This window comes from Protomyctophum bolini (genome assembly GCF_963924005.1).
Source record: "Protomyctophum bolini genome assembly, chromosome: 3".
NCBI lineage: Eukaryota > Metazoa > Chordata > Actinopteri > Myctophiformes > Myctophidae > Protomyctophum > Protomyctophum bolini.
The window spans coordinates 51009602-51033017 of NC_137864.1; the positions used below are offsets into that span (position 1 = coordinate 51009602).

The 23416-nt window shown below is 41.0% G+C and overlaps 3 protein-coding genes across 3 annotated transcripts; all 3 read right to left on the reverse strand.

Annotated features, from left to right (window-relative positions):
- Positions 1–3642: 3642 nt before the first annotated feature.
- Positions 3643–9752, reverse strand: LOC308313095 (cystatin-like protein). The gene is made up of 5 exons (XM_080760004.1): positions 9382–9752; positions 8432–8617; positions 6476–6571; positions 6213–6299; positions 3643–6055 (listed from the first exon to the last, which is right to left on the reverse strand). Exons 2-5 carry the CDS (start codon positions 8612–8614, stop codon positions 5969–5971), a joined length of 453 nt encoding a protein of 150 aa, XP_080616130.1. The 5' UTR covers positions 8615–8617; positions 9382–9752; the 3' UTR covers positions 3643–5968.
- Positions 9753–10848: 1096 nt separating this feature from the next.
- LOC308313097 (cystatin-like protein) lies at positions 10849–16612 on the reverse strand (the record flags this gene model as incomplete). The annotated part of the gene is made up of 4 exons (XM_080760006.1): positions 10849–15270; positions 15428–15511; positions 15749–15844; positions 16430–16612. 4 exons carry the CDS (start codon positions 16610–16612, stop codon positions 15184–15186), a joined length of 450 nt encoding a protein of 149 aa, XP_080616132.1. The 3' UTR covers positions 10849–15183.
- A 2048-nt stretch (positions 16613–18660) lies between these two features.
- LOC308313096 (uncharacterized protein) lies at positions 18661–23132 on the reverse strand. The gene is made up of 5 exons (XM_080760005.1): positions 22877–23132; positions 22360–22545; positions 20587–20682; positions 20265–20348; positions 18661–20107 (listed from the first exon to the last, which is right to left on the reverse strand). Exons 2-5 carry the CDS (start codon positions 22540–22542, stop codon positions 20021–20023), a joined length of 450 nt encoding a protein of 149 aa, XP_080616131.1. The 5' UTR covers positions 22543–22545; positions 22877–23132; the 3' UTR covers positions 18661–20020.
- Between the last annotated feature and the right edge of the window lie 284 nt (positions 23133–23416).

Below are 23416 nucleotides of genomic sequence, written 5' to 3' on the forward strand. Positions count from 1 at the left end.
GTAATGACGATATGTTTTAGTGTTGGGAGGATTAAAGGTAATGCTCCTGTGTATACATGTATGTAATCTGGCACCACTGCCGTATCAGGCACAATTTGCTGGGACGGTGCATACGCATCAAAAGTGGCAGTTTATAACGGTCGAAAGTACTTGCTCGCTCTGCTTGCGCACTAGTTGGCCATTTATGGCCTACTAGTGTGCAACAAGCAAGTATGCACTCGACAGAGTGCAGTTCTAGTTATAACTGTGTCTACTAACACAGTTTGATATGTGTCTTGTAATATGAATGATCAAAAACGAGAGACTGAAAAGTGCTAGACTCATTCAAATGGCTACATTTCAGGACTCGGGCAATCAATGAATACAGTTGCAACCACTATATTAATGGCAAGTATTTCATACAGCTTAAGTTAAAAAAATCAGAACTATCCCTTTAAAGTCCGGAATTAAAATTGTACTTGAGTACTTGAGTAAAAGTACAAAAGGATTGGTATAGAAATGTACTTAAAGTAGTAAACAGTAGAAAGTACTCACAATGCAGAATGTCCCGTTTCAAGTTTTCGAATCTTTAAACGTCTTTTTGAAAACAGCAGATCTACAAGCTCACAATGTGTCATGTCGGCAACGCATTGTGAGCTTGTAGATCGGTTATTTTCAAATGGCGGAAAGGATATATGGCCTGAAGAGGGGAATTCATGTTTTGTAATAATAATCAAAATCTACAAAGTCACTAACTAAAGTTTTCAAATAACTAGAAATTGGAAATACTCAAGTACAAATACATCAAAGTTGTACTTATGTTTGTACTTAGTTAATTTAAATACTTATGTTTGTACTTAGTTACTTTAAATCACTGCCCTTCTATGGTCTGGCGTTTAGTTTTAGTTGACCATGAGACTTTAGTCAACTAAATCTACGGTTGATTTAGTCGACTAAAATGTATCTTAGCAGGCGATGAAAAGTCTGATTTATTCTCAGCTGTGTGCTGAAAATAGCAGAGAGCAGTGACACCAGCACACAGCCAAACATAACATTTGTCTTTTAGTTGTACAGGATCTCCACTAGTTTTTAATTTGACGAAATTGTCAGTATAGTCATATTTATATTAATGATAGCGTTGGTTTTTAACCCATTTAGACCTGAGGATGATTCTACAAATGTCTTCTAAATCATGACAGTTTACTAAAAAAAGAAACTATGTTTATATGACTCAGTGGTTCTCAAACTATTTCATGCCAAGGCCAGAATTATATATATGTATTTGGCCGCGGAACACAATCTCAAATTATGTTGTTCCAGGGACCGCCCAGAAGCAAAGATTTGAGTTGTCGAATCGACACTCACCACTTTAGAAGCATCACCCATCTTGTAGAAGTTGAGATGTCCATTTGATTTGAGCTCTTGGTTGGCTCTAACCAGAGCCGTGTCCACGTAGCTCTTCAGGCCAGCTGCTGACAGCTGATTGTAGTCTGTCTGTGCTGCCACCTGCAGGCAGGACGCCACGCTCAGGAATAACACCAGCATCATCTTCTACAGGAGAAGATAGTTATTATTATTATTATTATTCTGCAGCGTGGACGCTGAACAGGAGAAGATAAAACATCAAGGACCCCAACTTAATTGACACTTATCAGACCCCCGTTTGAAGAGTGCCAATTAAGGACCCCCTCCATAAGAGAAGATTTTCATGGCTCTATAGCAGTGAAACCCGTTTAATTCCATGGACCCCCAGTTTGACATGCATTAGTCTACGGATCCCCATTTAATGTCATTTATATCTATGGGACCCCCAATTTATATTGTGAAATCAATATTAATTTAAGTCTGAGAGTGTACAAATGGAACAAATAGGGTCCATTTGGAGTTACAGACTTGAGGGTCCACCTTGGGTTACAGACCATAAGGGTCCATTTGGTTCCAAACTATCATTTAGCTGGGGACCCCCTGGAACTGCTGGACCCCTGGGGGTCCCATGGACCCCACTTCGGAAACCATTAGTTTAGGACTTTAGGCGGTTAACTGAAATTAAAATTAAATAATGACCAACTGAAACTGTATTGTCCGTTTTCAAAACAAACAAAAATACTAAATACATTGTCCTTGAGTTTTGTCAGCAATGTATAATTTCTTTAGTTTTTCTTAAAAAAATAAATCGCAAAATAAACTAAAATAAAACAGCCGTTGAAACTAAATTAAAACTGGCAAACTCGCTGCAAAAACTTAGTTAAAACTTGGAAGTCAAAAGCAATGGAAAATAAAAAAACAAATGAAAGATTAAAAAAAAATACCAATAGCTTCAGAGGGAGGAAATGTGGTGCAGTCTGGTTGAGCAGAATGTGGTGCCGTCTACAGTCTGGTTGAGCAGAATGTGGTGCCGTCTACAGTCTGGTTGAGCAGAATGTGGTGCCGTCTACAGTCTGGTTGAGCAGAATGTGGTGCTGTCTGGTTGAGTTTGTAGAGAAAGTTCTGCTTCGCAAGACTGTCGGTCCTCCTCGGTTATAACTGAACTGACCTGTGCACCCGATTCGACTGTTGACATTGACTGCATGCTCTGTGACTGAGAAAATACCTACTGTGAGCTGTGACCACTCCCCGCACACGCGCACACACACACACACACACGCGCCTGGTTTTCACTTTACTTGCATCCACAGTCAGTTCCAAGCCATCTGGCCTGTAGAGGTTAAAGTTCAAAGTTCTTTATTATTAGCGTCCCCGGGGAGGAAATTATAGGTTTACAGCAGATCATAGAGGTTTGAAACGTAGGCTACATAAACATATATATGGACATAAACATATGGACATAAACATGTGGACATAAACATGTGGACATAAACATGTGGACATAAACAAAACATATGGACATAAACAAAACATATGGACATAAACAAAACATATATGGACATAAATATCAAACCAAAACTCTTTGCTGTTGGTCGCTGCGTGCGCCCTGACTTCCTTGCATCTCCAATAGAAAGCTTGGGGACCAAGACCAACGCAGCCTGCCTTCTATCGTCCACAACTGATTGGTGAATTATAGCTCAAAGCAACTGTTGTCTATTTTTCTGTCGTTATCCTCCATCCATCCATTGCAGAAAACTTAAAAAATGCTTCAAAGGCCAGTTTGTGCATGCCTGGGCTACACAGTTCCATCATTTTCCCTTCAGAATGTTTGCAGCTGTGTTCTTTCCAAACACACCACTTTCCTCCAGAATGCCCTACAGCCATGAATTTGTAAGATGCTGACCAATAGAAGAAAGCCACCAAAGGGAATAACCATATTGTCAAACTCTTGCTGGCGGTGCCACTGAAGCATCTTTGCTTTCCATTTTGGCCCAATGTGGTCATTTTGATCTGGTCCTTTGATTCAGGACAGGTGTGACTGCACACAGAATCAGCCATACAGGTGTGACAACAATGAGTTGCTTTTAGTGGTTAAAGGATCCTAGGGAGCTTTCCCTAAAACTGGACCAAATTGTTTTGTTTACTGCCTGCGGGCAGTAGCCTATAGTCTGAGCTCTTCAGAGAGAGAGCATTGCAGTCAGTCACTTTTGGGCTTTGTAGGGCAGTAGGCAGTAGCTATAAGTCATCACTGATGAGAGATAAAAACTGAATGTTGATGGTTTAGAAACTAATCCGTCATCAAATCAAATCAACCTTTATTCGTATAGCACCTTCACACAGCCAAAGCTGACCAAAGTGCTGAACCGAGTAAAAACAAGACAGTAGAGCATAGCAATATAAAACAATGAAAAGAGACAATAAAACATAAAACAGAGCATGAATAGCACAGAGCAGGAAATCAATATACATGTAAATCAGGTGCAGTTAAAGGCGAGGGAGAACAGATGAGTTTTGAGGAGGGATTTAAAAGCCCCAATAATTGACTCGGCAGATCTAATGTGGAGGGGCAATTTGGTATGTTGTAAAAAATGATATTGCTGAATCATTTTAATGTTGCTGTTCTTCTCTGCACCACATGGTGGCAACCTCACCCAAGTTGTTACATAATAGTCATAGTTATCATACTTAATATTTCAATAGCAAGAATTCTGACACAGCTGTAGCATACATACATTTCTCATGGCAATTATATATTTACTGGTGAATCTCCCAACTCTATCTGTGCCAACCAGTCTGCCCAAGAACTGTGCTAACCTATGCCACCATTGACCACCCATTCATTTAATTTCATTTTATTTTATTTTAATTCTCTGTTGGACCTATATGAACACGAAATGTATCGAAAGAAAATGTCTGGATTCATGTAAAAAATTAACTGAATTGATAACATATTTTGTTATGTAGATATCAACAGATAAATAAAGCTTGTTCTCCATGTGTACCCTTGTCTGAAAACGACTATTAGCGTGAGACACATTTGAATGTTTCAAACACCTCTAGTCTAGGTTCTACTATAGCGACATATTCATGCTATATAACAAGTTAAACCTGAGGTTGTCGAGTGTAATTGTAAAAAGAAAAAGATAAAAAAAGAAAAATTGCATTATCAAAATATGGGCCTGTACAATGCAGCATGCGTGTAAACATACTGCTGTACTTGGTGGCCTCAAACCGTCTTTGGCTGCTGAGAACTCTGAAATGGCACATGGTAGAAGATTATTATGATGTTTGGCTGTATTTGGATATACATTATGTTCACATAGCAATAGCAGTACAATGTCTAGGGCTGGGATAAAAATTATAATATAAAGAAAATGAGTCACTTCACTCCTTTATTTTTCATCTCGAGCCTTAACAAAATGCATCTCAAAAGATCTGTCAGAGTTCGATAATAATGGACTGTAAAGTACTGTGTAAAGTAGTGTAAAGTACTGTGTAAAGTAGTGTAAAGTACTGTGTAAAGTAGTGTAAAGTACTGTGAAACTGTCCTCTAACCACATGCTTCACGAAGACACGAAAAGAAGAAAAACAAAATGTATTCATTTCCAAACATAAAATATTCGCAATGTCACAGTTATCTGAATCACTGGATGTCGTACACGTTATTGCGAACGCAGTGAGCACTTACTATGAGACCTAGCAGATCATGTCTGTCTGTCTGTGTGTGTGTGTGTCTGTCTGTCTGTCTGTGTGTGTCTGTCCCGCTATACGTCCAAATATGGAGTGTGTTGCATCAGCAATCACTCAGCTCCATATATGGGCACAAAAGGGGCCAGGTCCACATATACAGTAACAGCGGGTCAACTCAGCTCCATATATGGGCACAAAAGGGGCCAGGTCCACATATACAGTAACAGCGGGACAGACACACAGGCAGACAGACAGACAGACATGATCTGCAGGGTCTCAGCTGCGTTCGCTTCCCGCGTTTGCGAGTCTTACTGGTTATATTTACTGGCTAATATATACTGCACTTTACATATTTACTGGCACCATATTTTAACATGAACTTGAGCGTAGAACGATGCAAGTTTGACACATGTATGCCCCACCCAGTTATTAGGCTATATGGGTCCCATTTATGCCCATACTGTATATGGAGTTCTTCGTCAGGCATGCCCAGAGAACATAAAGCACAGGCCAGCTCCATATATGGAGTCTGGGTAGGGGCCCTGTCCAGACTCCATATATGGAGTCTGGGTAGGGGCCCTGTCCACACTCCATATATGGAGTCTGGACCCTGCCCAAAGCCCAACACAGGGTGGTGAGATGTGTCATGTCAGGACATGCTGTAGGTGTTGGTGAGATGTGTGCAAACGGGTATTTCAGTTTTCTGAAATACAGTGTCAGTGGTTCTCAAACTATTTCATGTCAAGGACCCCCAAACAATATATGTAATTGGCCGCCGACCCCGTCTGAAAATATGTTGTTCCAGACACCCAAAAAACAGAAAAAGAATAACAAAGATTAATTAATGGCAATAGCTGCAGTAAAAGTAACAAGTTGAAATCAAAGTGAACTCAGGAAGGCTGTTCTGAACAGGTGGATTTTCAGGGCGCTGTTTTCAGGGCGTGGCCGTCGTCTCTGCCAGGTGCATGAGACCAACGAAGCGTGGCGGCTGGATACATTTCTGGTCCCAAGTCGCAAAACGCTGGAAGACAAATAATGTGTTAAGACACTTTTCAGTGCATTGTTAGCAGAATTAACATGTCTTATAGGCCTAGTTCACAACACATACCAAACACCAATCAAGCAAATGTTTGGTCGTTTTTTCAGACAGACAGACAGTAGAAACATGAGATATTTACCGCGTTCTGGTATCTTATCTTAACACAGTCGATGAACGTTGGCTGTCTTCCAGCCGGCCCACACACACGACATGCAACCTGACCAAGCTGACAGACAGACAGACAGACAGACAGACAGACAGACAGACAGACGGACAGACGGACAGACGGACAGACGGACAGACAGACAGACAGACCCGTATTAATGTTGTGAAAAGGAATACACATGTTTAAAGGACAACTCCACCCATTTAGTTGCATATAGTGAATGTAAAGTGACCAACCCGTTTGAATGGACATTCAGGGCGATGTCTGTGCTGGGTCCGTTTGTTGCATTTGGTGTTCTTTAAACGCACATCAATATTCACCCAGGACCTGGTCTGCAAGTCAACACAACTCCATTAAATGAAATGAAATTAAATGAAAGTAGATTTGTGCACATGTGTGTGTGTGTGTGTGTGTGTGTGTGTGTGTGTGCGTGCACATGTGTGCATGCGTGTGTGCACATGTGTGCGTGCGTGCGTGTGTCACGTCACGTGCGTGTGTCACGTCTTCGACATACTAACGATATGTTTTAGTGTTGGGAGGATTAAAGGTAATGCTCCCGTGTATACATGTATGTAATCTGTGTATACATGTACAGTATGTAATCTGGCACCACTGCCGTATCAGGCACAATTTGCTGCGACGGTGCATAGCATACGCATCAAAAGTGGCGGGTTGGCTGGGACGTGCGTACGGCGCAAAGTAACCACAGTATACCGCTAATCAACTTACAAATTACATTATACATATATACATAGTATATGTATAACTAGCTCTCAATGATGACGTAAGAAATATGTGGATTAAAGGACCCAATGCCAGAGTGTAATTGGTTTTCGATGGTGACGTAATGACGATATGTTTTAGTGTTGGGAGGATTAAAGGTAATGCTCCTGTGTATACATGTATGTAATCTGGCACCACTGCCGTATCAGGCACAATTTGCTGGGACGGTGCATACGCATCAAAAGTGGCAGTTTATAACGGTCGAAAGTACTTGCTCGCTCTGCTTGCGCACTAGTTGGCCATTTATGGCCTACTAGTGTGCAACAAGCAAGTATGCACTCGACAGAGTGCAGTTCTAGTTATAACTGTGTCTACTAACACAGTTTGATATGTGTCTTGTAATATGAATGATCAAAAACGAGAGACTGAAAAGTGCTAGACTCATTCAAATGGCTACATTTCAGGACTCGGGCAATCAATGAATACAGTTGCAACCACTATATTAATGGCAAGTATTTCATACAGCTTAAGTTAAAAAAATCTGAACTATCCCTTTAAAGTCCGGAATTAAAATTGTACTTGAGTACTTGAGTAAAAGTACAAAAGGATTGGTATAGAAATGTACTTAAAGTAGTAAACAGTAGAAAGTACTCACAATGCAGAATGTCCCATTTCAAGTTTTCGAATCTTTTAACGTCTTTTTGAAAACAGCAGATCTACAAGCTCACAATGTGTCATGTCGGCAACGCATTGTGAGCTTGTAGATCGGTTATTTTCAAATGGCGGAAAGGATATATGGCCTGAAGAGGGGAATTCATGTTTTGTAATAATAATCAAAATCTACAAAGTCACTAACTAAAGTTTTCAAATAACTAGAAATTGGAAATACTCAAGTACAAATACATCAAAGTTGTACTTATGTTTGTACTTAGTTACTTTAAATACTTATGTTTGTACTTAGTTACTTTAAATCACTGCCCTTCTATGGTCTGGCGTTTAGTTTTAGTTGACCATGAGACTTTAGTCAACTAAATCTACGGTTGATTTAGTCGACTAAAATGTATCTTAGCAGGCGATGAAAAGTCTGATTTATTCTCAGCTGTGTGCTGAAAATAGCAGAGAGCAGTGACACCAGCACACAGCCAAACATAACATTTGTCTTTTAGTTGTACAGGATCTCCACTAGTTTTAAATTTTTGACGAAATTGTCAGTATAGTCATATTTATATTAATGATAGCGTTAGTTTTTAACCCATTTAGACCTGAGGATGATTCTACAAATGTCTTCTAAATCATGACAGTTTACTAAAAAAAGAAACTATGTTTATATGACTCAGTGGTTCTCAAACTATTTCATGCCAAGGCCAGAATTATATATATATGTATTTGGCCGCGGAACACAATCTCAAATTATGTTGTTCCAGGGACCGCCCAGAAGCAAAGATTTGAGTTGTCGAATCGACACTCACCACTTTAGAAGCATCACCCATCTTGTAGAAGTTGAGATGTCCGTTTGATGAGAGCTCTTGGTTGGCTCTAACCAGAGCCGTGTCCACGTAGCTCTTCAGGCCAGCTGCTGACAGCTGATTGTAGTCTGTCTGTGCTGCCACCTGCAGGCAGGACGCCACGCTCAGGAATAACACCAGCATCATCTTCTACAGGAGAAGATAGTTATTATTATTATTATTATTATTATTCTGCAGCGTGGACGCTGAACAGGAGAAGATAAAACATCAAGGACCCCAACTTAATTGACACTTATCAGACCCCCGTTTGAAGAGTGCCAATTAAGGACCCCCTCCATAAGAGAAGATTTTCATGGCTCTATAGCAGTGAAACCCGTTTAATTCCATGGACCCCCAGTTTGACATGCATTAGTCTACGGATCCCCATTTAATGTCATTTATATCTATGGGACCCCCAATTTATATTGTGAAATCAATATTAATTTAAGTCTGAGAGTGTACAAATGGAACAAATAGGGTCCATTTGGAGTTACAGACTTAAGGGTCCACCTTGGGTTACAGACCATAAGGGTCCATTTGGTTCCAAACTATCATTTAGCTGGGGACCCCCTGGAACTGCTGGACCCCTGGGGGTCCCATGGACCCCACTTCGGAAACCATTAGTTTAGGACTTTAGGCGGTTAACTGAAATTAAAATTAAATAATGACCAACTGAAACTGTATTGTCCGTTTTCAAAACAAACAAAAATACTAAATACATTGTCCTTTAGTTTTGTCAGCAATGTATAATTTCTTTAGTTCTTCTTAAAAAAAATTAATCGCAATATAAACTAAAATAAAACAGCCGTTGAAACTGAATTAAAACTGGCAAACTCGCTGCAAAAACTTAGTTAAAACTTGGAAGTCAAAAGCAATGGAAAATAAAAAAACAAATGAAAGATTAAAAAAAATACCAATAGCTTCAGAGGGAGGAAATGTGGTGCAGTCTGGTTGAGCAGAATGTGGTGCCGTCTACAGTCTGGCTGAGCAGAATGTGGTGCCGTCTACAGTCTGGTTGAGCAGAATGTGGTGCCGTCTACAGTCTGGTTGAGCAGAATGTGGTGCTGTCTGGTTGAGTTTGTAGAGAAAGTTCTGCTTCGCAAGACTGTCGGTCCTCCTCGGTTATAACTGAACTGACCTGTGCACCCGATTCGACTGTTAACAATAGACAGTAGCAGTGATCACTTAGGATCAGTACGACTGTATGGGCATGCTCTGTGACTGAGAAAATACCTACTGGGAGCTGTGACCACTCCCCGCACACGCGCGCGCGCGCACACACACACACACACACACACACACACACACACACACACACACACACACACACACACACACAGCTGCGCCTGGTTTTCACTTTACTTGCATCCACAGTCAGTTCCAAGCCATCTGGCCTGTAGAGGTTAAAGTTCAAAGTTCTTTATTATTAGCGTCCCCGGGGAGGAAATTATAGGTTTACAGCAGATCATAGAGGTTTGAAACGTACATAAACATATATATGGACATAAACATATGGACATAAACATATGGACATAAACATGTGGACATAAACAAAACATGTGGACATAAACAAAACATGTGGACATAAACAAAACATGTGGACATAAACAAAACATATGGACATAAACAAAACATATATGGACATAAATATCAAACCAAAACTCTTTGCTGTTGGTCGCTGCGTGCGCCCTGACTTCCTTGCATCTCCAATAGAAAGCTTGGGGACCAAGACCAACGCAGCCTGCCTTCTATCGTCCACAACTGATTGGTGAATTATAGCTCAAAGCAACTGTTGTCTATTTTTCTGTCGTTATCCTCCATCCATCCATTGCAGAAAACTTAAAAAATGCTTCAAAGGCCAGTTTGTGCATGCCTGGGCTACACAGTTCCATCATTTTCCCTTCAGAATGTTTGCAGCTGTGTTCTTTCCAAACACACCACTTTCCTCCAGAATGCCCTACAGCCATGAATTTGTAAGATGCTGACCAATAGAAGAAAGCCACCAAAGGGAATAACCATATTGTCAAACTCTTGCTGGCGGTGCCACTGAAGCATCTTTGCTTTCCATTTTGGCCCAATGTGGTCATTTTGATCTGGTCCTTTGATTCAGGACAGGTGTGACTGCACACAGAATCAGCCATACAGGTGTGACAACAATGAGTTGCTTTTAGTGGTTAAAGGATCCTAGGGAGCTTTCCCTAAAACTGGACCAAATTGTTTTGTTTACTGCCTGCGGGCAGTAGCCTATAGTCTGAGCTCTTCAGAGAGAGAGCATTGCAGTCAGTCACTTTTGGGCTTTGTAGGGCAGTAGGCAGTAGCTATAAGTCATCACTGATGAGAGATAAAAACTGAATGTTGATGGTTTAGAAACTAATCCGTCATCAAATCAAATCAACCTTTATTCGTATAGCACCTTCACACAGCCAAAGCTGACCAAAGTGCTGAACCGAGTAAAAACAAGACAGTAGAGCATAGCAATATAAAACAATGAAAAGAGACAATAAAACATAAAACAGAGCATGAATAGCACAGAGCAGGAAATCAATATACATGTAAATCAGGTGCAGTTAAAGGCGAGGGAGAACAGATGAGTTTTGAGGAGGGATTTAAAAGCCCCAATAATTGACTCGGCAGATCTAATGTGGAGAGGCAATTTGGTATGTTGTAAAAAATGATATTGCTGAATCATTTTAATGTTGCTGTTCTTCTCTGCACCACATGGTGGCAACCTCACCCAAGTTGTTACATAATAGTCATAGTTATCATACTTAATATTTCAATAGCAAGAATTCTGACACAGCTGTAGCATACATATACATTTCTCATGGCAATTATATATTTACTGGTGAATCTCCCAACTCTATCTGTGCCAACCAGTCTGCCCAAGAACTGTGCTAACCTATGCCACCATTGACCACCCATTCATTTAATTTCATTTTATTTTATTTTAATTCTCTGTTGGACCTATATGAACACGAAATGTATCGAAAGAAAATGTCTGGATTCATGTAAAAAATTAACTGAATTGATAACATATTTTGTTATGTAGATATCAACAGATAAATAAAGCTTGTTCTCCATGTGTACCCTTGTCTGAAAACGACTATTAGCGTGAGACACATTTGAATGTTTCAAACACCTCTAGTCTAGGTTCTACTATAGCGACATATTCATGCTATATAACAAGTTAAACCTGAGGTTGTCAAGTGTAATTGTAAAAAGAAAAAGATAAAAAAAGAAAAATTGCATTATCAAAATATGGGCCTGTACAATGCAGCATGCGTGTAAACATACTGCTGTACTTGGTGGCCTCAAACCGTCTTTGGCTGCTGAGAACTCTGAAATGGCACATGGTAGAAGATTATTATGATGTTTGGCTGGAAGTGGACATTCTATGCTGTATTTGGATATACATTATGTTCACATAGCAATAGCAGTACAATGTCTAGGGCTGGGATAAAAATTATAATATAAAGAAAATGAGTCACTTCACTCCTTTATTTTTCATCTCGAGCCTTAACAAAATGCATCTCAAAAGATCTGTCAGAGTTCATAAACAAAACATGTGGACATAAACAAAACATGTGGACATAAACAAAACATATGGACATAAACAAAACATATATGGACATAAATATCAAACCAAAACTCTTTGCTGTTGGTCGCTGCGTGCGCCCTGACTTCCTTGCATCTCCAATAGAAAGCTTGGGGACCAAGACCAACGCAGCCTGCCTTCTATCGTCCACAACTGATTGGTGAATTATAGCTCAAAGCAACTGTTGTCTATTTTTCTGTCGTTATCCTCCATCCATCCATTGCAGAAAACTTAAAAAATGCTTCAAAGGCCAGTTTGTGCATGCCTGGGCTACACAGTTCCATCATTTTCCCTTCAGAATGTTTGCAGCTGTGTTCTTTCCAAACACACCACTTTCCTCCAGAATGCCCTACAGCCATGAATTTGTAAGATGCTGACCAATAGAAGAAAGCCACCAAAGGGAATAACCATATTGTCAAACTCTTGCTGGCGGTGCCACTGAAGCATCTTTGCTTTCCATTTTGGCCCAATGTGGTCATTTTGATCTGGTCCTTTGATTCAGGACAGGTGTGACTGCACACAGAATCAGCCATACAGGTGTGACAACAATGAGTTGCTTTTAGTGGTTAAAGGATCCTAGGGAGCTTTCCCTAAAACTGGACCAAATTGTTTTGTTTACTGCCTGCGGGCAGTAGCCTATAGTCTGAGCTCTTCAGAGAGAGAGCATTGCAGTCAGTCACTTTTGGGCTTTGTAGGGCAGTAGGCAGTAGCTATAAGTCATCACTGATGAGAGATAAAAACTGAATGTTGATGGTTTAGAAACTAATCCGTCATCAAATCAAATCAACCTTTATTCGTATAGCACCTTCACACAGCCAAAGCTGACCAAAGTGCTGAACCGAGTAAAAACAAGACAGTAGAGCATAGCAATATAAAACAATGAAAAGAGACAATAAAACATAAAACAGAGCATGAATAGCACAGAGCAGGAAATCAATATACATGTAAATCAGGTGCAGTTAAAGGCGAGGGAGAACAGATGAGTTTTGAGGAGGGATTTAAAAGCCCCAATAATTGACTCGGCAGATCTAATGTGGAGAGGCAATTTGGTATGTTGTAAAAAATGATATTGCTGAATCATTTTAATGTTGCTGTTCTTCTCTGCACCACATGGTGGCAACCTCACCCAAGTTGTTACATAATAGTCATAGTTATCATACTTAATATTTCAATAGCAAGAATTCTGACACAGCTGTAGCATACATATACATTTCTCATGGCAATTATATATTTACTGGTGAATCTCCCAACTCTATCTGTGCCAACCAGTCTGCCCAAGAACTGTGCTAACCTATGCCACCATTGACCACCCATTCATTTAATTTCATTTTATTTTATTTTAATTCTCTGTTGGACCTATATGAACACGAAATGTATCGAAAGAAAATGTCTGGATTCATGTAAAAAATTAACTGAATTGATAACATATTTTGTTATGTAGATATCAACAGATAAATAAAGCTTGTTCTCCATGTGTACCCTTGTCTGAAAACGACTATTAGCGTGAGACACATTTGAATGTTTCAAACACCTCTAGTCTAGGTTCTACTATAGCGACATATTCATGCTATATAACAAGTTAAACCTGAGGTTGTCAAGTGTAATTGTAAAAAGAAAAAGATAAAAAAAGAAAAATTGCATTATCAAAATATGGGCCTGTACAATGCAGCATGCGTGTAAACATACTGCTGTACTTGGTGGCCTCAAACCGTCTTTGGCTGCTGAGAACTCTGAAATGGCACATGGTAGAAGATTATTATGATGTTTGGCTGGAAGTGGACATTCTATGCTGTATTTGGATATACATTATGTTCACATAGCAATAGCAGTACAATGTCTAGGGCTGGGATAAAAATTATAATATAAAGAAAATGAGTCACTTCACTCCTTTATTTTTCATCTCGAGCCTTAACAAAATGCATCTCAAAAGATCTGTCAGAGTTCGATAATAATGGACTGTAAAGTACTGTGTAAAGTAGTGTAAAGTACTGTGTAAAGTAGTGTAAAGTACTGTGTAAAGTAGTGTAAAGTACTGTGAAACTGTCCTCTAACCACATGCTTCACGAAGACACGAAAAGAAGAAAAACAAAATGTATTCATTTCCAAACATAAAATATTCGCAATGTCACAGTTATCTGAATCACTGGATGTCGTACACGTTATTGCGAACGCAGTGAGCACTTACTATGAGACCTAGCAGATCATGTCTGTCTGTCTGTGTGTGTGTGTGTCTGTCTGTCTGTCTGTGTGTGTCTGTCCCGCTATACGTCCAAATATGGAGTGTGTTGCATCAGCAATCACTCAGCTCCATATATGGGCACAAAAGGGGCCAGGTCCACATATACAGTAACAGCGGGTCAACTCAGCTCCATATATGGGCACAAAAGGGGCCAGGTCCACATATACAGTAACAGCGGGACAGACACACAGGCAGACAGACAGACAGACATGATCTGCAGGGTCTCAGCTGCGTTCGCTTCCCGCGTTTGCGAGTCTTACTGGTTATATTTACTGGCTAATATATACTGCACTTTACATATTTACTGGCACCATATTTTAACATGAACTTGAGCGTAGAACGATGCAAGTTTGACACATGTATGCCCCACCCAGTTATTAGGCTATATGGGTCCCATTTATGCCCATACTGTATATGGAGTTCTTCGTCAGGCATGCCCAGAGAACATAAAGCACAGGCCAGCTCCATATATGGAGTCTGGGTAGGGGCCCTGTCCAGACTCCATATATGGAGTCTGGGTAGGGGCCCTGTCCACACTCCATATATGGAGTCTGGACCCTGCCCAAAGCCCAACACAGGGTGGTGAGATGTGTCATGTCAGGACATGCTGTAGGTGTTGGTGAGATGTGTGCAAACGGGTATTTCAGTTTTCTGAAATACAGTGTCAGTGGTTCTCAAACTATTTCATGTCAAGGACCCCCAAACAATATATGTAATTGGCCGCCGACCCCGTCTGAAAATATGTTGTTCCAGACACCCAAAAAACAGAAAAAGAATAACAAAGATTAATTAATGGCAATAGCTGCAGTAAAAGTAACAAGTTGAAATCAAAGTGAACTCAGGAAGGCTGTTCTGAACAGGTGGATTTTCAGGGCGCTGTTTTCAGGGCGTGGCCGTCGTCTCTGCCAGGTGCATGAGACCAACGAAGCGTGGCGGCTGGATACATTTCTGGTCCCAAGTCGCAAAACGCTGGAAGACAAATAATGTGTTAAGACACTTTTCAGTGCATTGTTAGCAGAATTAACATGTCTTATAGGCCTAGTTCACAACACATACCAAACACCAATCAAGCAAATGTTTGGTCGTTTTTTCAGACAGACAGACAGTAGAAACATGAGATATTTACCGTGTTCTGGAATTTTTTCTGAACACAGTCGATGAATGTTGGCTGTCTTCCAGCCGGCCCACACACACGACATGCAACCTCGAGCTGACAGACAGACGGACGGACAGACAGACAGACAGACAGACAGACAGACAGACAGACAGACAGACGGACAGACGGACAGACGGACAGAGGGACAGAGGGACAGACGGACAGACGGAAAGACGGACAGACGGACAGACAGACAGACAGACCCGTATTAATGTTGTGAAAAGGAATACACATGTTTAAAGGACAACTCCACCCATTTAGTTGCATAATAGTGAATGTAAAGTGACCAACCCGTCTGAATGGACATTCAGGGCGATGTCTGTGCTGGGTCTGTTTGTTGCAATTGGTGTTCTTTAAACGCACATCAATATTCACCCAGGACCTGGTCTGCAAGACAACAAGTCAACACAACTCCATTAAATGAAATTAAAGGAAATTAAAGTAGATTTGTGCACATGTGTGTGTGCGCAAATTCCTATATGGGATTTGAGGACTCACAGTCCACACACAGGCCAATCAGAGCACTAGTTTGAGCCAGAAAACCCCAGAAGAAAACCTACTGAATGTTAAAAGTTCAGGTGTTTTGGATGCATCAGAAAAATACAATATTTGCCTCTCGAAATTGGAAATACTCAAGTAGTACAAATACATCAAAGTTGTACTTATGTACAGTACTTAGTTACTTTAAATCACTGCCCTTCTATGGCCTGAAATAATTAAGTGTCAGAGCTGAAATCAACATGTAAATATGAAATAAATGCTTAAACATGTAGCTATAGGTGTAATGTTAGAGTCCACAGAAGTGAACCTTTCAAGCCTGTTTTCTCAACTTGCTGTTTCTCTGCCAGACATTACTCTATAAGCCATATCTCCAAAACTGCTGGGTCAAACTGAACAACCAATATGTCAATTTGAAGCTATGACAGTCCCTCAGTCACATTTAGTCACATATATCGACACTCAGTCACTCACCACTTTAGAAGCATCACCCATCTTGTAGAAGTTGAGATGTCCGTTTGATGAGAGCTCTTGGTTGGCTCTAACCAGAGCTGTGTCCACGTAGCTCTTCAGGCCAGCTGCTGACAGCTGATTGTAGTCTGTCTGTGCTGCCACCTGCAGGCAGGACGCCACGCTCAGGAATAACACCAGCATCATCTTCTACAGGAGAAGATAGTTATTATTATTATTATTATTCTGCAGCGTGGACGCTGAACAGGAAGGACCCCCAACTTGACACTTATTAGCCCCGCAGACCCCCGTTTGAAGAGTGCCAATGACCCCCTCCATAAGAGAAGATTTTCACGGCTCTTTAGTTTTGTCAGCAATGTATAATTTATTTAGTTTTTCGCAATACAAACTAAAATAAAACAGCCGTTGAAACTAAATTAAAACTGGCAAACTCGCTGCAAAAACTTAAGTCAAAACTTGGAAGTCAAAACCAATGGAAAATAAAAACAAATGAAAAGATTACCTTTAGCTTCAGAGGGAGGAGAATGTGGTGCTGTCTGGTTGAGCAGAATGTGGTGCTGTCTACAGTCTGGTTGAGCAGAATGTGGTGCTGTCTAGTTGAGCAGAATGTGGTGCCGTCTACAGTCTGGTTGAGTTTGTAGAGAAAGTTCTGCTTCGCAAGACTGTCGGTCCAGTTATAACTGAACTGACCCTAGCTGTGCACCCGATTCGACTGTTAACAATAGACAGTAGCAGTGATCACTTTATAGGATCAGTACGACTGTTCGACGAGTATGGGCATGCTCTGTGACTGAGAAAATACCTACTGGGAGCTGTGACCACTCCCCGCGCGCACGTACACACACACACACACACACACACACACACAGACACACACACACACACACAGACACACAGACGCAGGTAGACAGGTAGTCAGAGAGGCAGGTAGTCAGAGAGGCAGGTAGACAGGTAGTCAGAGAGGCAGGTAGACAGGTAGTCAGAGAGGCAGGTAGACAGAGAGGCAGGTAGACAGGTAGTCAGAGAGGCAGGTAGACAGGTAGTTTCCAGCCCATAGAGCCCGCCCACTCGACTGAGCGCACTGCTTCTCAAGAGCAGCTCTGAGAGTCTGACAATCAGGCTAAGAGAGAGCATTGCAGTCAGTGAGTTTGCGGTAGTTTCTGCACTTTTGGGCTTTGTAGGGTCAGTATAGGTCATCAGTGATGAGAGATAAAAACTGAATGTTGATGGTTTAGAAACTAATCCATCATATCGGCAACATTCCTTCTGTGGCAGTCACTCCCTCCAATTGCTCCTTGCACTAAGGCCAAAGGTCACCGTGACTGCTTAGTGTTGGGTGGTCATCTATCACAGCTTTCTATTTAATTTAGGTTCTGTGAAACGTTCCCATTATGCCTCACAAATGTTCTCCTTATACTTATTTAATAATAATATACTGAATTGAAAGCACTTTACAATACATCAGAGGCGGAAGGTTCTTAAAACGGCAGTGGGTACTGCCACGCCACGCCCTCCTATGAGACAAAGACTGAGTAGAAAAGAATCATGCCATTTTATCATGATTATTAGTGAGGACCTATTATATGAAGATAGGTTGAAAAGTGGTGAAGTGGTCCTTTAATGTATACGTTTTGTAATAAAAATCTAAATCTGCTCCGTTTTCAAATAAATGTAGTGTGGAGTAGAGCCACTGTAGTCTGTAAACTCTGTGTCCAGTAAAGTAAAAACTAAAAACACTTTGTACAGGAAAAAGCCCTGGATGGAGTCTACACAAGAATGCTACGAATGGCACTACAGTGTCACATGGACGGACCGCATCAGAAATGTGGACCTCTATGGGGACATACCACACGTTCCCATAGACATACCATGGGGACATACCACGCGTCACAGACAACGTCAGAGAGAGAAGGATGAGGCTGGCAGGGCACTGCGTCAGGCACCCAGAACTAGAGGCTGGCAGGGCACTGCGTCAGGCACCCAGAAAGAAAAATTGCATTATCAAAATATGGGCCTGTACAATGCAGCATGCGTGTAAACATACTGCTGTACTTGGTGGCCTCAAACCGTCTTTGGCTGCTGAGAACTCTGAAATGGCACATGGTAGAAGATTATTATGATGTTTGGCTGGAAGTGGACATTCTATGCTGTATTTGGATATACATTATGTTCACATAGCAATAGCAGTACAATGTCTAGGGCTGGGATAAAAATTATAATATAAAGAAAATGAGTCACTTCACTCCTTTATTTTTCATCTCGAGCCTTAACAAAATGCATCTCAAAAGATCTGTCAGAGTTCGATAATAATGGACTGTAAAGTACTGTGTAAAGTAGTGTAAAGTACTGTGTAAAGTAGTGTAAAGTACTGTGAAACTGTCCTCTAACCACATGCTTCACGAAGACACGAAAAGAAGAAAAACAAAATGTATTCATTTCCAAACATAAAATATTCGCAATGTCACAGTTATCTGAATCACTGGATGTCGTACACGTTATTGCGAACGCAGTAAGCACTTACTATGAGACCTAGCAGATCATGTCTGTCTGTCTGTGTGTGTGTCTGTCTGTCTGTCTGTGTGTCTGTCCCGCTATACGTCCAAATATGGAGTGTGTTGCATCAGCAATCACTCAGCTCCATATATGGGCACAAAAGGGGCCAGGTCCACATATACAGTAACAGCGGGTCAACTCAGCTCCATATATGGGCACAAAAGGGGCCAGGTCCACACATACAGTAACAGCGGGACAGACACACAGACAGACAGACAGACAGACATGATCTGCAGGGTCTCAGCTGCGTTCGCTTCCCGCATTTGCGAGTCTTACTGGTTATATTTACTGGCTAATATATACTGCACTTTACATATTTACTGGCACCATATTTTAACATGAACTTGAGCGTGGAACGATGCAAGTTTGACACATGTATGCCCCACCCAGTTATTAGGCTATATGGGTCCCATTTATGCCCATACTGTATATGGAGTTCTTCGTCAGGCATGCCCAGAGAACATAAAGCACAGGCCAGCTCCATATATGGAGTCTGGGTAGGGGCCCTGTCCAGACTCCATATATGGAGCCTGGGTAGGGGCCCTGTCCACACTCCATATATGGAGTCTGGGTAGGGGCCCTGTCCAGACTCCATATATGGAGTCTGGGTAGGGGCCAGACTCCATATATGGAGTCTGGGTAGGGGCCCTGTCCAGACTCCATATATGGAGTCTGGGTAGGGGCCCTGTCCGCACTCCATATATGGAGTCTGGACCCTGCCCAAAGCCCAACACAGGGTGGTGAGATGTGTCATGTCAGGACATGCTGTAGGTGTTGGTGAGATGTGTGCAAATGGGTATTTCAGTTTTCTGAAATACAGTGTCAGTGGTTCTCAAACTATTTCATGTCAAGGACCCCCAAAAAATATATGTAATTGGCCGCCGACCCCCGTCTGAAAATATGTTGTTCCAGGCACCCAAAAAACAGAAAAAGAATAACAAAGATTAATTAATGGCAATAGCTGCAGTAAAAGTAACAAGTTGAAATCAAAGTGACCTCAGGAAGGCTGTTCTGAACAGGTGGATTTTCAGGGTGCTGTTTTCAGGGCGTGGCCGTCGGCTCTGCGATGTGCATGAGACCAATGATGTGTGGCGGCTGGATACAGCCCTGGTCCCAAGTCGCAAAACGCTGGAAGACAAATAATGTGTTAAGACACTTTTCAGTGCATTGTTAGCAGAATTAACATGTCTTATAGGCCTAGTTCACAACACGTACCAAACACCAATCAAGCAAATGTTTGGTCGCTTTTTCAGACAGACAGACAGTAGAAACATGAGATATTTACCGCGTTCTGGTATCTTATCTTAACACAGTCGATGAACGTTGGCTGTCTTCCAGCCGGCCCACACACACGACATGCAACCTCGAGCTGACAGACAGACAGACAGACAGACAGACAGACAGACAGACAGACAGACAGACAGACAGACAGACAGACAGAGACAGACGGACAGACGGACAGACGGACAGACGGACGGACGGACGGACAGACGGACAGACAGACAGACGGACAGACAGACCCGTATTAATGTTGTGAAAAGGAATACACATGTTTAAAGGACAACTCCACCCATTTAGTTGCATATAGTGAATGTAAAGTGACCAACCTGTTTGAATGTACATTCAGGGCGATGTCTGTGCTGGGTCCGTTTGTTGCATTTGGTGTTCTTTAAACGCACATCAATATTCACCCAGTACCTGGTCTGCAAGACAACAAGTCAACACAACTCCATTAAATGAAATTAAAGGAAATTAAAGTAGATTCGTGCACATGTGTGTGTGCGCAAATTCCTATATGGGATTTGAGGACTCACAGTCCACACACAGGCCAATCAGAGCACTTGTTTGAGCCAGAAAACCCCAGACGGAAGAAAACCTACTGAATGTTAAAGCTCAGATGTTATGGATGAAGAGAACCTACTGAATGTTAAAGTTCAGGTGTTTTGGATGAAGAAAACCTACTGAATGTTAAAGTTCAGATGTTATGGATGAAGAAAACCTACTGAATGTTAAAGTTCAGATGTTATGGATGAAGAAAACCTACTGAATGTTAAAGTTCAGATGTTATGGATGAAGAAAACCTACTGAATGTTAAAGTTCAGATGTTATGGATGAAGAGAACCTACTGAATGTTAAAGTTCAGATGTTATGGATGAAGAAAACCTACTGAATGTTAAAGTTCAGATGTTATGGATGAAGAAAACCTACTGAATGTTAAAGTTCAGATGTTATGGATGAAGAAAACCTACTGAATGTTAAAGTTCAGGTGTTTTGGATGAAGAAAACCTACTGAATGTTAAAGTTCAGATGTTATGGATGAAGAAAACCTACTGAATGTTAAAGTTCAGATGTTATGGATGAAGAAAACCTACTGAATGTTAAAGTTCAGATGTTATGGATGAAGAAAACCTACTGAATGTTAAAGTTCAGGTGTTTTGGATGAAGAAAACCTACTGAATGTTAAAGTTCAGATGTTATGGATGAAGAAAACCTACTGAATGTTAAAGTTCAGATGTTATGGATGAAGAAAACCTACTGAATGTTAAAGTTCAGGTGTTTTGGATGAAGAAAACCTACTGAATGTTAAAGTTCAGATGTTATGGATGAAGAAAACCTACTGAATGTTAAAGTTCAGATGTTATGGATGAAGAAAACCTACTGAATGTTAAAGTTCAGATGTTATGGATGAAGAAAACCTACTGAATGTTAAAGTTCAGGTGTTTTGGATGAAGAAAACCTACTGAATGTTAAAAGTTCAGGTGTTTTGGATGCATCAGAAAAATACAATATTTGCCTCTCGAAATTGGAAATACTCAAGTAAAGTACAAATACATCAAAGTTGTACTTATGTACAGTACTTAGTTACTTTAAATCACTGCCCTTCTATGGCCTGAAATAATTAAGTGTCAGAGCTGAAATCAACATGTAAATATGAAATAAATGCCCCAACATGTAGCTAGGTGTAATGTTAGAGTCCACAGAAGACATGTGAAATAAATGCTTAAACATGTAGCTAGGTGTAATGTTAGAGTCCACAGAAGACATGTAAATATGAAATAAATGCTTAAACATGTAGCTATAGGTGTAATGTTAGAGTCCACAGAAGACATGTAAATATGAAATAAATGCTTAAACATGTAGCTATAGGTGTAATGTTAGTCCACAGAAGACATGTAAATATGAAATAAATGCTTAAACATGTAGCTATAGGTGTAATGTTAGAGTCCACAGAAGTGAACCTTTCAAGCCTGTTTTCTCAACTCGCTGTTTCTCTGCAAGACATTACTCTATAAGCCATATCTCCAAAAACTGGTGGGTCAAACTGAACAAACAATATGACAGTCCCTCAGTCACATTTAGTCACATATATCGACACTCACCACTTTAGAAGCATCACCCATCTTGTAGAAGTTAAGATGTCCGTTTGATGAGAGCTCTTGGTTGGCTCTAACCAGAGCCGTGTCCACGTAGCTCTTCAGGCCAGCTGCTGACAGCTGATTGTAGTCCGTCTGTGCTGCCACCTGCAGGCAGGACGCCACGCTCAGGAATAACACCAGCATCATCTTCTACAGGAGAAGATAGTTATTATTATTATTATTATTCTGCAGCGTGGACGCTGAACAGGAAGGACCCCCAACTTGACACTTATTAGCCCCCGCAGACCCCCGTTTGAAGAGTGCCAATGACCCCCTCCATAAGAGAAGATTTTCACGGCTCTTTAGTTTTGTCAGCAATGTATAATTTATTTAGTTTTTCTTTAAAAAAAAAATCGACAAAAAATACAAACTAAATTAACAGCCGTTGAAACTAAATTAAAACTGGCAAACTCGCTGCAAAAACGTAGTCAAAACTTGGAAGTCAAAACCAATGGAAAATAAAAACAAATGAAAAAATTACCTTTAGCTTCAGAGGGAGGAGAATGTGGTGCTGTCTAGTTGAGCAGAATGTGGTGCCGTCTACAGTCTAGTTGAGCAGAATGCGGTGCTGTCTGTCTGGTTGAGTTTGTAGAGAAAGTTCTGCTTCGCAAGACTGTCGGTCCGGTTATAACTGAACTGACCCTAGCTGTGCACCCGATTCGACTGTTAACAATAGACAGTAGCAGTGATCACTTAGGATCAGTACGACTGTTCGACGAGTATAGGCATGCTCTGTGACTGAGAAAAAAACTACTGGGAGCTGTGACCACTCCCCGCACGCACGCGCGTGCGTGCACACACACACACACACACACCCACACACACACCCACACACACACACACACATATGGACTGTGGACATAAACAAAACATGTGGACATAAACATATGGACATAAACAAAACATAATTATTGTCAAAAATGCTTCAAATGCAAGTTTGTGCATGCCTGGGCTACACCCTAACCCAGTAACCCTAACCCTAACCCATAATTTTCCCTTCATAATGTTTGCAGCTGTGTTC

Bases quoted from the DNA above. Each gene is read 5' to 3' on its own strand.
- LOC308313095 (XM_080760004.1), bottom strand. From the start codon at position 8,614: ATGATGCTGGTGTTATTCCTGAGCGTGGCGTCCTGCCTGCAGGTGGCA. The intron at 6,572-8,431 runs GTGAGTGTCGAT...GTTGACTTGCAG, and splicing joins TGGGTGATGCTTCTAAAGTG to ACCAGGTCCTGGGTGAATAT. The intron at 6,300-6,475 runs GTTGGTCACTTT...TCTGTCTGTCAG, and splicing joins CTGAATGTCCATTCAAACGG to CTTGGTCAGGTTGCATGTCG.
- LOC308313096 (XM_080760005.1), bottom strand. From the start codon at position 22,542: ATGATGCTGGTGTTATTCCTGAGCGTGGCGTCCTGCCTGCAGGTGGCA. The intron at 20,683-22,359 runs GTGAGTGTCGAT...GTTGTCTTGCAG, and splicing joins TGGGTGATGCTTCTAAAGTG to ACCAGGTACTGGGTGAATAT. The intron at 20,349-20,586 runs GTTGGTCACTTT...TCTGTCTGTCAG, and splicing joins CTGAATGTACATTCAAACAG to CTCGAGGTTGCATGTCGTGT.